The 15325-nt window shown below is 33.4% G+C and overlaps 3 protein-coding genes across 4 annotated transcripts; 1 reads left to right on the top strand and 2 right to left on the bottom strand.

Annotated features, from left to right (window-relative positions):
- The first annotated feature begins 1192 nt into the window (after positions 1–1192).
- On the top strand, positions 1193–4456 carry LOC111915804 (thymidine kinase a). Of its 2 annotated transcripts, XM_042895831.2 has the most exons (6): positions 1193–1627; positions 1927–2893; positions 3008–3063; positions 3383–3527; positions 3832–3953; positions 4034–4456. In XM_042895831.2, the coding sequence occupies exons 1-6, from the start codon at positions 1335–1337 to the stop codon at positions 4284–4286; spliced, it is 1836 nt and encodes a 611-aa protein (XP_042751765.1). In that variant the 5' UTR covers positions 1193–1334; the 3' UTR covers positions 4287–4456. The 2 variants fall into 2 exon arrangements, with proteins under 2 accessions (XP_042751765.1, XP_023767214.1); XM_023911446.3 differs by lacking the exons at positions 1927–2893; positions 3008–3063 and having other exon boundaries at positions 1200–1627.
- Positions 4457–7641: 3185 nt separating this feature from the next.
- Positions 7642–9725, bottom strand: LOC111915805 (pentatricopeptide repeat-containing protein At5g66520). Its single transcript, XM_023911447.3, has one exon. It carries the CDS (start codon positions 9300–9302, stop codon positions 7737–7739), a length of 1566 nt encoding a protein of 521 aa, XP_023767215.1. The 5' UTR covers positions 9303–9725; the 3' UTR covers positions 7642–7736.
- A 1933-nt stretch (positions 9726–11658) lies between these two features.
- On the bottom strand, positions 11659–13592 carry LOC128126848 (protein FAR-RED IMPAIRED RESPONSE 1-like). Its single transcript, XM_052764985.1, has 2 exons — positions 12143–13592; positions 11659–12059 (listed from the first exon to the last, which is right to left on the bottom strand). Exons 1-2 carry the CDS (start codon positions 13590–13592, stop codon positions 11659–11661), a joined length of 1851 nt encoding a protein of 616 aa, XP_052620945.1.
- Positions 13593–15325: the final 1733 nt, after the last annotated feature.

The following is a 15325-nucleotide window of genomic DNA, read 5'->3' as shown; positions in this document are numbered from 1 at the left end:
ATGTCTTTCTTGTTGTGCGATTTCATAAAAAGCCCTAGATTTGCATATCGATTTGTGTATCTTGAAGCGCAAATTTCTGGAACTGAGAATTGGATGCCATGGCTTTCTTGTTGTGTGATTTCAGAAAAAGCCCTAGATTTGCATATCGATTTGTGTATCTTGAAGCGCAATGAACGAAACCTAGAGACAAGTGTAGAAGAAAAGAAACGCAGGAGGGATATGCTCGCCTTTATATGATACTGGCTATTGACTAGTCAACCGGTTATCCTTTCTAAATAACAAGGATCATCAAAACATGTGGTCTTTTTAGGAAAAAAGTAAAACATTTGGTTTAAATAGAAAAAAAATATAAATATAAGGTCTATTTTGGAAAAAACCAATAATAATATCCATTAATTTCATGGTAATTTTCAAAAAAGTCTCAATATTTTGGTTATTATGTATTTGGAAAAGTCCCAAAATTTTGAGCAAACTAACGAAAAAAGACAGAATACCGGCAAAATCTGTGAAACCGGCCGAAAAGGGTTTTTTCGAAGTTTTAACCGGTATTCTGTGTTTTTTGGTAAATAAAATTTAGTTTGAGACTTTTTCATAAATTGGACCAAAATTTTAGGACTTTTTTGGAAATTTCCCTTTATATTTTATATAGCATTGTAAATCATAATATTGAATTTGTTTCCATATTTGATTTTTAGACTTTAATAGATGCCACATGGTGTTTCTTGATTGCTCCCTCAAATCAAAAAATAATGATTTGCCCTCACACTTCATAAAACATTCACATATTGAAAAATGCATTTTAGTTATCTTCATATTTACCTTTCCATGGATTTATTGTGTTTCTCTTCAACATACATTCAAATTTATATATTTTTTTACAAATTTATATTAATATTAATTTTAAATAACCAATACAAAAAATAGTAAACAAACCAATATAAAAAATACTTTTTTACAAATTTGTTTTTAAATTTTTTACCCGTAGTTTCCACAGGTTATATAACCTAGTTGGAAATATATGTATCCACTAAAGGTTGATGATTCAAGTCTCACTATACATATCAGAGTAATTCAAAAATAAAATTTAATGGGTGTGTTAAACGTTAAAAAAAAACAATTATAATTAAAAAAAAAAAAAAAAAAACGTTGTAAACATGTAAAATGAAAAAGGATATAATAAAAGAAATAGAAATTTAAGTATGAGGATTTTCAGGGCAGCTGCGTGTATGTCTCCGGCGCCAAAATTCCTAAAACCCTAAACCCTGTTTTACTCTTCAGTCTTCACATATTACATTATACACCATATCTTGAGCTCTGCCGCTGATAACTTAACGATGAAATCACTGATCTTTCCAACAAGAACAGCCGCGATCTTAATTCCAAATCTTGTTTTTAATCCGTCTAACTCGCTTTCTTCCATTTCTAATTTCTTACCTGTTAGAAACCCTAATTATCTCCCTCAACTACGTCGTCTTAGATTATCCTCAGCTTATTCTTCGCCAATCACCGAAGAAAACGGCCATTGCCACCAAACTGAGGGTGAAATTCACGTAATTGTGGGCCCTATGTTCGCTGGAAAAACCACCACTTTGCTTCGCCGGATTAAATCTGAAAGCTCTAATGGCAGGTTTGTACCTCACCTTAGTAGTCTGCTAATTCAATTACTTCATTGAATTTATTACATGGATGTCTTACTGTATCTGTCGCAATTCATCCAAACAATGTTTTTAAGTCGATCATTAGTAAAGCAAAAATGGCTCCAACAACATCATCAGAAGCTGGAATAAATTCACCTCATCTTCATATTTTGCATTCAATCTAAATTATAGCTGAATGTTCAATCGATTCACATGTTAAATTCGTAAATTTCTCCTTGCTTTCTGTTCCAATAGCTGAATGCAATTATCACTGGTAAGATATTCCCAGATTTCAGGATAAGGTCTCAAAGGGCTTCCTCAACATGGATGAAACATTGAAGAATCTATGTTTTTCAGGAAGACTAGCAGAAGCAGTTGGATTACTATGCCATACAGGACACCAAGTTGACTCAGAGACTTACTCCCTTCTTTTGCAAGATTGCATATTCAAAAAAGATTATCAGTTTGGGAAAAGAATCCATTCACAAATGATTATATCTGGTTTTGTTCCCAATGAGTACCTAAACATCAAGTTGCTTATATTATATGCAAAATCAGGCGATCTAGTCACTGCCCACATTCTTTTCAAGAAATTACTCATCCCAAATGTGATTTCATGGAACGCCATGATTTCAGGTTATGTCCAAAAGGGTCTTGAAGAACAGGGCTTGAATCTTTATTACAAAATGAGACAAAATGGTTTAACACCTGACCAGTTCACTTTTTCTTCAGTTTTTAGGGCATGTGCCACCCTGGCAACACTAGAACAGGGTAAACAAGCACATGGGGTTATGATCAAGACCCAAATAAATGGAAATCTTGTAGTCAATAGTGCCCTAATCGATATGTATTTCAAGTGCAGCTGTCCATACGATGGACATTTAGTATTCAACAAGGCCTCAGATAAAAATATTGTTACATGGACTTCCTTGATATCTGGATATGGACAACATGGAAGGGTAAAAGAGGTATTAGATGCTTTCCATAGAATGATAAACGAAGGATTTAGACCAAACAGTGTTACTTTTCTTGTAGTTCTTTCCGCTTGTAGCCATGGAGGTTTGGTAAAAGAGGGCTGGGAGTATTTTCAATCAATGAGAAGAAATTACGTGATTACCCCTGGGGAAAAGCATTATGCAGCAATGGTGGACATTTTAGGGAGATCAGGAAGGTTAGATGAAGCTTTTGAGTTTGTAAAAAATGCACCATGTAAAGACCACCCAGTGATATGGGGTGCACTTATTCAAGCTTGTAAGGTATATGGAAACATGGATATGGTGAAAATTGCAGCAAAAAAGTATTTTGAATTGGAAAGTGATAATGTTGGTAAATATGTGGTTTTATCTAATGCTTATGCGACTTTTAGTCAGTGGGATAATGTTGCTGAGATTAGGAGTGGATTGAAGGAATTGGGGATGAAAAAGGAGCCTGGTTATAGCATGATTGGGGTTCAAAAAAAGGTCCATTTTTTCTTTATGGGGGATAACATGCATGAAGAAACTGATAAAATATATGAAGTTATCAAGGATTTGAATTGTATATTAAAAGATTCTATTTCTTTCTAGCTACTTTTTCTGATCAAAAGGGTTATTCTTCCAGCAAGTATCATATTTTTTTATGATAGCATAAATTTTTTGTGAGTTCATTAGCTGATGTGGATCTTTTTTTTTTTTGGTTGAGGAAAATTATTAGTTTGAATTGTTGTTAGCTGTAGTAGTGTGATTAATGTTTATATTTGTGTGTAGAAATGCAGCTGTTATAAAGTCTAGTAAGGATACAAGATATGGATTGGATTCAATTGTGACACATGATGGGGAGAAGCTTTCATGTTGGCCACTTGAAGCTTTATCATCATTCAAAGAAAGAATTGGTCTTGAAGCTTATCATAAGGTTAGTTACACTTTTGGTCCCTGTATTATATCAACTTTATTGGATATGGTCCAAAAATAGAATATTTTTCGCCTTTTTCGTCCGTATTTTGCTTTTTTATTACCTTTCTAGTTTTGAGCCGTCTGATTTAACATCTCGGCTCATAAACTTTTGAAAAAAATACCATTTTGCCCTTGTCTTTTTCTATTTTCTTCATCTTTTTTGTCCTCTTTTAGTTTTACCTTAAATCAAAACAAATGGAGTAATTTTTAGTCTTTTGGTAGATGTTTAATGATTTTTTTTTTTTAATAATGTGTGATGATAGCTAGAGGTGATTGGAATTGATGAAGCTCAGTTTTTTGAAGACTTGTATGATTTCTGCATTAAAGCTGCTGACCATGATGGCAAAACTGTAATTGTTGCTGGCTTGGATGGTGATTATTTGCGGTAATTTTTATTTTTTTCCATTTGTGGTAATTCAACATTTTTATTTTATTCATTTATTTTTTCAATTTGGTATTTTTCAGGAGGAGCTTTGGGGTGCTAGATATAATACCGATTGCAGATACTGTAACGAAATTAAAGGCACGATGTGAGGTGTGTGGGAAGCCTGCTTTTTTTACTTTAAGGAAAACAGAGGAGACAGAGAGAGAAGTAGTGGCTGGTGCTGACGTGTACATGCCTGTTTGTAGAAACCATTATTTGACTGGTCAAAAGGTCAAACAGTCTGCAAGAAATGTTCTGGAAACACATAACCTTCAATGTGGCTCATTCTTATAGTCAATTTACTCATTCATTCATGGAATATCTGTAAAACGTGCTTACTCTTTCCTGACATTCAACCCTTGAATTGTATTGTATAAAAACTTACTTACGTGTTTTCTATATTTAATGGGATGTTGTATGGAAATTACAAACCAAAATTCAATGGATATATTTATTATAAGAAAGTGAAATATATTAATGTTACTAATTTCATATAAAAAAATACATCAACAGTTGTTAGTGCATAGCTGGGTTCGGCAAAAATGGTCTAAGGGTTTGAGTCCCATTAGTTATATAAAAGGTTTAATTCCATAATGGATTGAAAATTTTGTGAGCATTACATCTTTATATCAAATATCTAATGGGGCATAGTATGTCAGATTTACTTCTCTGTTGCTAGAAGAATAATCGTTTGCTACAAAAAAAAAAATATGATGCAATGTTCATCTTCTCCAAAAATTAAAATGATTCCATTAAGAATCATTTTAATTTTATATGATTTATACCTCTCGTGGTTTTGAAAGTAAGATATTGCAATAGATTTTTACATTGCTTTGTTTATATAAAAGAAATATATTAACTTGATTGGTTTTACAAGAATAATTCTTGTGGTTTTGATGAGTAGGCGTTGAAATAAATCTCTAAATTGTGTTGTTTGTACTTGTAGTTGTAGATGATAATTTTTTGTTTTTGTAAAAGAAATTATATTATGAATTGGTTTTTAAATTAATAACTATTATCAATAGATTTGTGAAAGTCTCATTATTTAAAAATTAAATTTTACTCTATATTATGTTTGGAGTTGTTAACAACAAAGGAAGATGTTGGAATATTGTTTTCAGTTGATGTGGCAACTACGGTGTTCTTCGCTTCCGACCCAGATATGAGCTCTCTGCGATCCTACTATCATCACCACACGCATTTTCATGTCAATCCTTCAAATCATGTTGAAAAGATCAAGTTTTTCATCAACCCATCTTCTCCAAATCCTAAAATCTCTAAACAAAACCCAAATTTATCCATTTTCTACTTCAAACGGCAATGGAAGTTGTTCAGAGTCTGAAACCGATTGGGGGAAATTGCTTAAACCTTTCGACATTGAACAACTCAGGGAATCGCTCCATAGAATCACCCCACTTCAGCTTCAAAAATTACTTCACCTTCCACTTGATGTATCAACTTCACTTGAAATATTCAATTCCGCCGGTACCCAAAAAGGCTACGCTCATACGTTCGACGTGTATTACGCATTAATCGATAAGATTGGAGCGGTTGGAGAATTCAAGACCATCGATAGATTGTTGATGCAGATGAAAGACGAAGGGATAGTTTTTCAAGAAACCCTTTTCGTTATGATCATGAGGCATTACCAGAGAGCCGATTTACCTGGTCAAGCCAGGAGATTGCTTTTGGTAAAAATGCGAGACGTTTTCTTGTGTCAACCGACCTCCAAATCGTATAACGCCGTTCTGGATATACTCGTCCAAGGAGGTTGCTTCAAAGACGCACCCAAATTGTTCGACGAAATGCTTGAAAGAGGCATCCCTCCTGATGTCTTCAGTTTTGCGATTGTAATGAAAGCACATTGCTCCATTAACGAAGTTGATTCCGCATGTACTCTCCTTAGACGCATGACAAAGTACGGATGTGCCCCAAACTCAAAAGTTTACCAGACCCTGATTCACGCATTATCCAAAGATAATAGAGTAGATAAAGCGTTAACACTTTTGGAAGAGATGATAGTCATGGGTTGTACACCTGATCTTGAAACTTTCAACGATGCTATTCATGCTCTTTGTAGATCAAATCGAATCCATGAAGCTGCAAAATTAATGGATAGGATGCTTCTTCGTGGGTTCACTCCAAATGCCCTAACTTATGGGGTTCTAATCCATGGATTATGTCGAAATAAGCAAGTGGAAGAAGCTAAAACCCTAATTACTAAAGTTCATGAACCAAATAGCATCATGTACAACATGTTAGTAAACGGGTTTATTGCAAAAGGGCAGTTTGATGAAGCTAAAGCAATTGTGAGTGAAAAGATGTCCATTAATGGCTGTCATCCCGATATTCATACATACACTTCACTCATTCATGGTCTTTGCAAAACTGGGCATTTGGTTTCAGCTCATGATTTGATGAAAGAAATGGAATCAAAAGGTTATGAGCCCAACACAATCACTTACACAATCTTGATTAATGGATTTTGTAAGAATCAAAGATTTGATGAAGCAAGTGAGGTGATTCAAGAAATGTCACAAAAGGGGTTGAGTTTAAACACAATTGGATACAATTCAATCATACATTCGTTATGTAAGTATGGTGATGTCTATAAAGCTGTAAACTTGTTTGAAGAAATGCGTATGAATGGATGTAAACGCGACATTTTCACTTTCAATTCACTAATATTTGGGTTATGTGAGATTGAAATGATTCAACATGCATTGAGAATGTGTCAAAAAGACATGGTGTTGGAAGGTGTTGTTGCGGATACTGTAACTTACAACACTTTGATTCGTTCTTTTCTTAAACAAGGTTTGATTAATGACGCTTTTAACCTCGTAGACACGATGTTATTCCATGGATGCTCACTTGATGAAATCACATATAATGGCCTAATAAAAGCTTTATGCAGAGATGGAGCTGTTGAAAAAGCATTCGATGTTTTTGGGAAGATGAGGGAGAAGGATTTCAATCAAACTACTGTTTCTTGCAATCTTTTGATGAATGGATTTGTTAAAACTGGAAAACTACAAAAGGCGTTTGATTTTTTACAAGATATGGAGAATTCAGGGATGATTCCTGATATTGTGAGTTATAATACTTTAATTAGTGGATTATGCAAGATGAGAAATGTGGAAGAAGGTATGAAGCTGTTTGAAGTTTTGGAGTTGAAAGGTATGAGTCCTGATGTGATTACTTACAATACTTTGATATCTTCGTATTGTAAAGAAAGCATGTTTGATAAAGCGTATTTGCTTTTAAGTAGAGGTGTTGTCAAAGGGTTTGTACCTAATCATGTAACATGGTATATATTGGTGTCTAGTTTGTTAAAAGAGCTTCAATGATCTATAGATAGATTTATGCATTTAGAATGGCAATTATTGTAAGAGTTATAAGTTATATACATTTTTTTTTGTTTTCATTTCTTTCTTTTGATGCTTTTGAACACTTGCATGTAACTTATTGCTAGACATGGTGCAAACTTCCATCCACCTCCTCTCTTCTCTTTATATGTTTTAGTTTCATCATTTCTTTGTAAAGAATAAAAATTATAAATTTTAATCATTCATTTATAAATTATCAACAATATTTGGTCTTATCGGTTGCGTTGGTTATTCTGACCAACTAATTTTTGTATGTATGGATGTATAAATTGTATGTATAGATGTAATCATTATTATAATAACAATATATCGATACTGTAGAGAACAAAAAATTATGAATTTTGATACAGAATGTCTGTCAATCTAGATCTTGATTGGGTGTAGTATCAACCTCGATTGAACTCATTCCAGGAGACTTTTGTATTCTAACTTCTTCCATCTTCTTCCTAACATTTACAGCTTCTTCCCACCTTTTACCTTCACAATATATATCGGATAACAACACATAATTTCCATCATCATAACCTTCTAGTGCTATTATTTTCCTATTAACATCTTCACCTATTTCAACATTTTTATGAATCTTACATCCCCCAAGAAGCCCTCTCCAAACCACCACATCCGGTTCAAAAGGCATATTCATGATTAAATCTTTGGCTTTATCTAAATGTCCTGCACGACTCAAAATATCAACCATGCAACCATAATGTTCCATTTCTTGTGTTAATCCATATACATCACTCATGGAGTTAAAGTATTCCCACCCTTTATCCACTAAACCAATATGACTACAAGCACTTAAAACACCTATAAAGGTGACACCATTTGGTTTAACTCCTTCATTTATCATATTGTTGAAATGATCGAGTGCAAGATCGCCATACCCATGGTTTGAAAACCCCATGATCATAGCACTCCATAAGAACACATCTTTCTTTTTTATGCCATTGAAAACTTTCAATGCAGTGTTTATATCTCCACATTTTGCATACATGTTGACAAGGGAAGTTGCAAGCTTTATGTCTATTTCGATTCGGTTTTGAATTATGTACTTGTGAACTTTCATGCCTGTAGTTAAAGCACATAAATCTCCACATGCGGATAACACACTCACAATTGTGATTTTATCAGGTAAAAAGTTAGCTAATTGCATATCATGGAAGAGATTCAAAGCCTCGTGAGACTGCTTGCTCCAAGAAACCAAATATTTACCTCCATGGGGAAGTGAGGCATAACCATGGATCATGATGTTCCATGAAACCAAGTCTCTTTGAGACATTTTATCAAACAGTTGGCGTGCTAAACTTATTTCCCCAATCCTCACATACTCAGCTAGCATTACATTATACGAAACCAAGTCTGGATCTTTCATTTCACCAAACACCTTCCTCGCAAATTCTATCCACCCGAATTTCACGTACATTTCAGTGAGACCCGTCTGGACAAAGAGATCATTCCCAAAACCAAGTTTCAATACCTGGGTATGTATCGTTTGACCGTTTTGAAGAAAACCCGACCTCCCACACGCTTGAACCACAAGAGAGAGGCTGAAACTGTCTATAAAGTGGTGATCTTGGCGACGCAACTGGTGAAATAAAGACAGACATTCGTCGGGGTTTTCGGAATTTAAGTAAGCTCTGATCATGGTGTTCCAAAGAAATGTGTCTGGACATGGCATTTCGTCAAAAAGGGATCTGGCATAAAGCAAATTGTTTGAAGAATTCAAAGAGAAGTTCCGAAGCAGCTTGGTGATGATGAAGTTGTCGGATTGTAAGGAAGTTTTTAGAAGGAATGCATGGATTTGGAAGATAATATGGAGTTCTTTTGAGTCGTGAATTACGGACATGACTTTTTGTTTGATGGTTTTCGAGGGAGAGTGGGAGAGCATCGCGATGAATCCCATTATGTTTAACTTTACCTTCATTACTTATCGAATATTTATGGTAAATCAACTTGAACACATAGTGGAAAGCCTGCTTTTTTTACTTTAAGGAAAACAGAGGAGACAGAGAGAGAAGTAGTGGCTGGTGCTGACGTGTACATGCCTGTTTGTAGAAACCATTATTTGACTGGTCAAAAGGTCAAACAGTCTGCAAGAAATGTTCTGGAAACACATAACCTTCAATGTGGCTCATTCTTATAGTCAATTTACTCATTCATTCATGGAATATCTGTAAAACGTGCTTACTCTTTCCTGACATTCAACCCTTGAATTGTATTGTATAAAAACTTACTTACGTGTTTTCTATATTTAATGGGATGTTGTATGGAAATTACAAACCAAAATTCAATGGATATATTTATTATAAGAAAGTGAAATATATTAATGTTACTAATTTCATATAAAAAAAATACATCAACAGTTGTTAGTGCATAGCTGGGTTCGGCAAAAATGGTCCAAGGGTTTGAGTCCCATTAGTTATATAAAAGGTTTAATTCCATAATGGATTGAAAATTTTGTGAGCACTACATCTTTATATCAAATATCTAATGGGGCATAGTATGTCAGATTTACTTCTCTGTTGCTAGAAGAATAATCGTTTGCTACAAAAAAAAAATATGATGCAATGTTCATCTTCTCCAAAAATTAAAATGATTCCATTAAGATGGCTTCTATTTACATGGAAGTGATGGACAACCATTGTCGTCTTTTATATGATTTATACCTCTCGTGGTTTTGAAAGTAAGATATTGCAATAGATTTTTACATTGCTTTGTTTATATAAAAGAAATATATTAACTTGATTGGTTTTACAAGAATAATTCTTGTGGTTTTGATGAGTAGGCGTTGAAATAAATCTCTAAATTGTGTTGTTTGTACTTGTAGTTGTAGATGATAATTTTTTGTTTTTGTAAAAGAAATTATATTATGAATTGGTTTTTAAATTAATAACTATTATCAATAGATTTGTGAAAGTCTCATTATTTAAAAATTAAATTTTACTCTATATTATGTTTGGAGTCGTTAACAACAAAGGAAGATGTTGGAATATTGTTTTCAGTTGATGTGGCAACTACGGTGTTCTTCGCTTCCGACCCAGATATGAGCTCTCTGCGATCCTACTATCATCACCACACGCATTTTCATGTCAATCCTTCAAATCATGTTGAAAAGATCAAGTTTTTCATCAACCCATCTTCTCCAAATCCTAAAATCTCTAAACAAAACCCAAATTTATCCATTTTCTACTTCAAACGGCAATGGAAGTTGTTCAGAGTCTGAAACCGATTGGGGGAAATTGCTTAAACCTTTCGACATTGAACAACTCAGGGAATCGCTCCATAGAATCACCCCACTTCAGCTTCAAAAATTACTTCACCTTCCACTTGATGTATCAACTTCACTTGAAATATTCAATTCCGCCGGTACCCAAAAAGGCTACGCTCATACGTTCGACGTGTATTACGCATTAATCGATAAGATTGGAGCGGTTGGAGAATTCAAGACCATCGATAGATTGTTGATGCAGATGAAAGACGAAGGGATAGTTTTTCAAGAAACCCTTTTCGTTATGATCATGAGGCATTACCAGAGAGCCGATTTACCTGGTCAAGCCAGGAGATTGCTTTTGGTAAAAATGCGAGACGTTTTCTTGTGTCAACCGACCTCCAAATCGTATAACGCCGTTCTGGATATACTCGTCCAAGGAGGTTGCTTCAAAGACGCACCCAAATTGTTCGACGAAATGCTTGAAAGAGGCATCCCTCCTGGATATACACCAACTGTGGTGAATTGGATTTTAGTAAATATTAAACTCACTTTGTTGTTATACACCGACAAGGTTTAAAAATAAAAATATTCTACAATGTCAATAAATCAATTAAGTCTTAATATTGTTTATTGGAATAAGAGTAGTTTAACGATTCTACAACGTCAATAATTCAGTTAACTATTAATATTGTTTAATGGAATAAGAGAAGTTTTGGAACTAAAAGTTGTTTGGGTACACTCCTATTTATACTTACAGTGAAGGTTAACGCATGTATTTTTTTTATTAATAGATGTTATAAAGATAAAACTATTATATAGTAAACTATATAACAAAAAATACAACTTCAACCCAATACAAATCAAATAACAATAAAATGTTGTCCAAAAAAAAAACACACCTAATGCATATCAAATAATCAAACTATTCATATGGCATATCATCACTTGAAAAAGTGGGATATGAATTTAGATCAAGTAAGTCGTTTTCATGACTTACATGACCAACATTATCATACACTTCATTGATCATTTGCACGACATGGGTAGAACTTGAATCTTTTTGTGCTTGTTATGATTCTACAAACTCAAATCTTGAAGGGTCTCGTGCGGTAGAATTTATTCCTCTTTTATTTTTTGATTTTGGAGGTCTACCCTTTGGTCGGCGAATCAAAGGCTCAAATAATATATCAGATTCAGTTAGAAGTTGAGTAATCATAGAATTAGCAAATTCTTTCTTACTTTGAGGCCATATTTGATATCTTGAAGACAACTCACTAAGCAACTCATCAAATTCCTTGGCTCCAATATCATTGTGTAAATCATCTTCTGAATTCAAACATATCGTATCAATCCTCCAATGTGGATGAATAAGATCTAATGAAAGTTTCATTCCTTCTAAATGTTTTATCTTGTGAGCACAAGGAAGACCCATGGTTGCCATAAAATGACTGGTGCAAGGAGTCATTGTACCTAAAAACCAAAAATATATTAAAGGTTAATGTAAAACTTAATGTTGTGCAACAATGTAAAACTATAAGCATTGTAAATATTACCCTTTTTTATTTTTTCATATTGCATATGTATCTCCTTTAATGCAAAATGAGATATATGACACAAAAGTTCTCTAAAAACAGGTGCATCACAATTATGAAGAATTTGGATTCTCTCACTTGCGAGTTTCACTTTAATCTCATTGAACTCATGTTTGATTGCAAGACAAATCTTTTTGGTAACATCTTGAAAGCCACCTGTAGATACTTGTAGATATTGTTTCAGTTTCGCATGAGCACCTTCAGCCCTTGATGATGACCGATTACCAAAATGCAAATAATTTTCTGTCCAAGCACTAACAAACTTTTCCTTCCAAGGCAACCATGTTTTTTTGATGTACTCGATTGCAACTTTTTTCGTCTGATAAAACAACTCAAACTCACCCCAATTATGCTCAAAAATAGTTTTACTTGTTGAATATGCTACATTATTCCAACTTGACATAAATATATCAAACTCTTCTGTATGTGGAAAATGCTTCTTGCAATTTGCCAACACATTCTTTTCAATATGCCAAATACATAAAAGGTTTGTCGTGTTTGGGAATACCATATTTATGGCATTCATTAGTGCCAACTCTCTATCAGACATAATCACAGACGGTTCACGGTTTTCAAGAGTCTTCTTAAACACACTTAATGCCCAAATGTAACTATCTTCATCCTCTCTCTCCAGAAATACAAACCCAGAATAAAAAGATGTATTAAAACATGAAACCCCAATGATATCAAGGAGAGGCATGTTATATTTGTTGGTTTTGTATGTGCAATCCATTATAAATATATTAGAGAAAGCTTTTGCCAATTTAATCGACAAAGGATGTGCAATGAACAAATGGGTTATATGCCCTATTGAGTTATGTAAAATATCATAGATAAAACCCTCTTTTTCAAACTCTTCAAATAAAGCACTAACCGTTGATCGATTTCCCAAGTTTTCCTTGCGAATTTTTGCCTTCAGATTGTATATAGTTCGAGAGACTGCCGGAAGGTTCGGGTTTCCTTGACGTAAAGAAGAAAGAATTTGCCTTGGGGGTATGCCAGAAAGCATCATGTTTTTGACACTTTGTACGTCATTTGGTGATAATCGACAAAATGATGGATGCCTAGAGATATCAGTAGATGGTTCATGGTTGTGAGACAAGTTTTTTGCCTTAAGTATCCAACCGCCATCATATTCCTTTTTACCTACAATCTGAAAAGGGCAACTAATCAAGCGAGATCCGGTATTCTTCTTCCTTTTATCTCCAATACTCAATCTATCTCGATAACAACCACCTCTATCACATTGCAAAGTGACATATTTGTCTTTACTTGAATCTCGAATAGATATTCCGTATCCTTTAACGTAATAAAAATCTCTTACACTCTTTAGTAGTTCATCATATGAATCAAATTTGGAGTTAGCTAAATAAAGTTCTTCATTTTGTATTGTAGGACTTGATGAATCCATTCCTAACTGTTAACATTCATTTTTAACATAATCAGACATTACATTCAAAAATCGAAAATAAAACATCAACTAAGCTATCTATGCTTAAAGATATAAATAAGTTGACAATTTACAATTACCAAATGTAAAATATCAACAACTATTCTAATAAATATAGATAAAACATAAAATGTATATAATACTAACAATTACCTAGGTTGTGAAGTCAAAAGAGTACTTTTGCTTTTATATTTTACTCATCAGTTAGGAAAGAAGAAAGAAGACAGAAAGTTGTTTTGACTTAACTACAAAGAGCAAATAAAGAGAAAACATATAATGAAGTCTCTGGGAAGAAAAATTCTGCCATCATTTGATTATAAAAAAATCATCAAAAATAAGCTTAAGTGACACAATATTGCGATCAACACAATTTAAATGTCCAAACTGCATTAAAAGCTTAAACTAGAAACCAAACACCCACAATAAAAAAAAACATAAAACAAATCAATAGTTTAGCAGCACACTGTGACATGAAAGAACATTAGAAGGCATGCAAATAGATGATGAAGCTTTCTTTATATATATATATATATATATATATATATATATATATATATATATATATATATATGGATCGATACTCAAATTAATGGAAGAAATAAAGTTTCTTTGAGAAATTAAACTCAATAACAAACACACACTAATTTATCTCTCTTGTTTAGAAGATGAAGGATCTTATAATCATGAGTAGTTTAGGGTTAAAAAAATCGTTTCTTTATTATTTTTTATTCTATGTAATCAATGATGATGAAGCACATGGTTTTAACGGATTCTAGGAATGATTCAAGTTAACATACCTTTTGAGCCGAGAGGAAGATGCAGCAGAGCAGCAACACAGAACAAGGAAGAAGCCGGACGTCGTTCGTTTTGTTCGTAGTTTGGAAACAAATCGTTTTTATCTCTTTAATATCAAAAGTTAAAAATACAATAGATCACGTTTCTATCTCTCCAAAATCAAAAATTAAAATATAGAGTGAAGGGTAAAAATGTCCACCTTTTAGTTTTCCAGTGGATGAATTAAAATACCATGTGGAAAAATCAGCTCCCTTATACAATTTCAGAAGTAGGATAATCCAAAAAAATTTATTTGTATTAAAGGTCTAATCCTAGGGCTGGAAACGAACCAAACGAACACGAACAAGGTCTTGTTCATATTCGTTCGTTTAAGTTAGTCAAACAACAAACGAACACGAACGGATAAACGAACGAGATTTTCTTGTTCATGTTCGTTCGTTTAACAAATTACTTAGTTCATGTTCGTTCATTTATGTTCGTGAACATGCTAAACGAACAGAAACGAACAAAGATAAAAAAAAAACACAATTAAACATATATGAACATAAACGAACATATAATATAGCAATATAATAAAAATAATTGAATATAGATGAATATAAATAAACTTAAACGAACGAACATAAATGAACGTAAATGAACATCGTAAACGAACGTTCACGAACATAAATGAACGAACGAGATCATTGTTCATGTTCGTTCATTTAACTAAACGAACGATAATTTTTGTTCATGTTCGTTCATTTATTAAATAAACGAACATAAACGAACTTCCCGCTGAACAGTTCACGAACGGTTCGCCGAACGTTCAGTTCGTTTACAGGCCTACCTAATCCAAAATCATAAAATATAAGGAAGGTCAACCCTTAGACCAGTTGATGTTTTGATTTTTGGATGGG

This window comes from Lactuca sativa, chromosome 6, assembly GCF_002870075.4.
Source record: "Lactuca sativa cultivar Salinas chromosome 6, Lsat_Salinas_v11, whole genome shotgun sequence".
Classification (NCBI taxonomy): Eukaryota; Viridiplantae; Streptophyta; class Magnoliopsida; order Asterales; family Asteraceae; genus Lactuca; species Lactuca sativa.
This window is presented reverse-complemented; position numbering and strand designations above follow the sequence as displayed.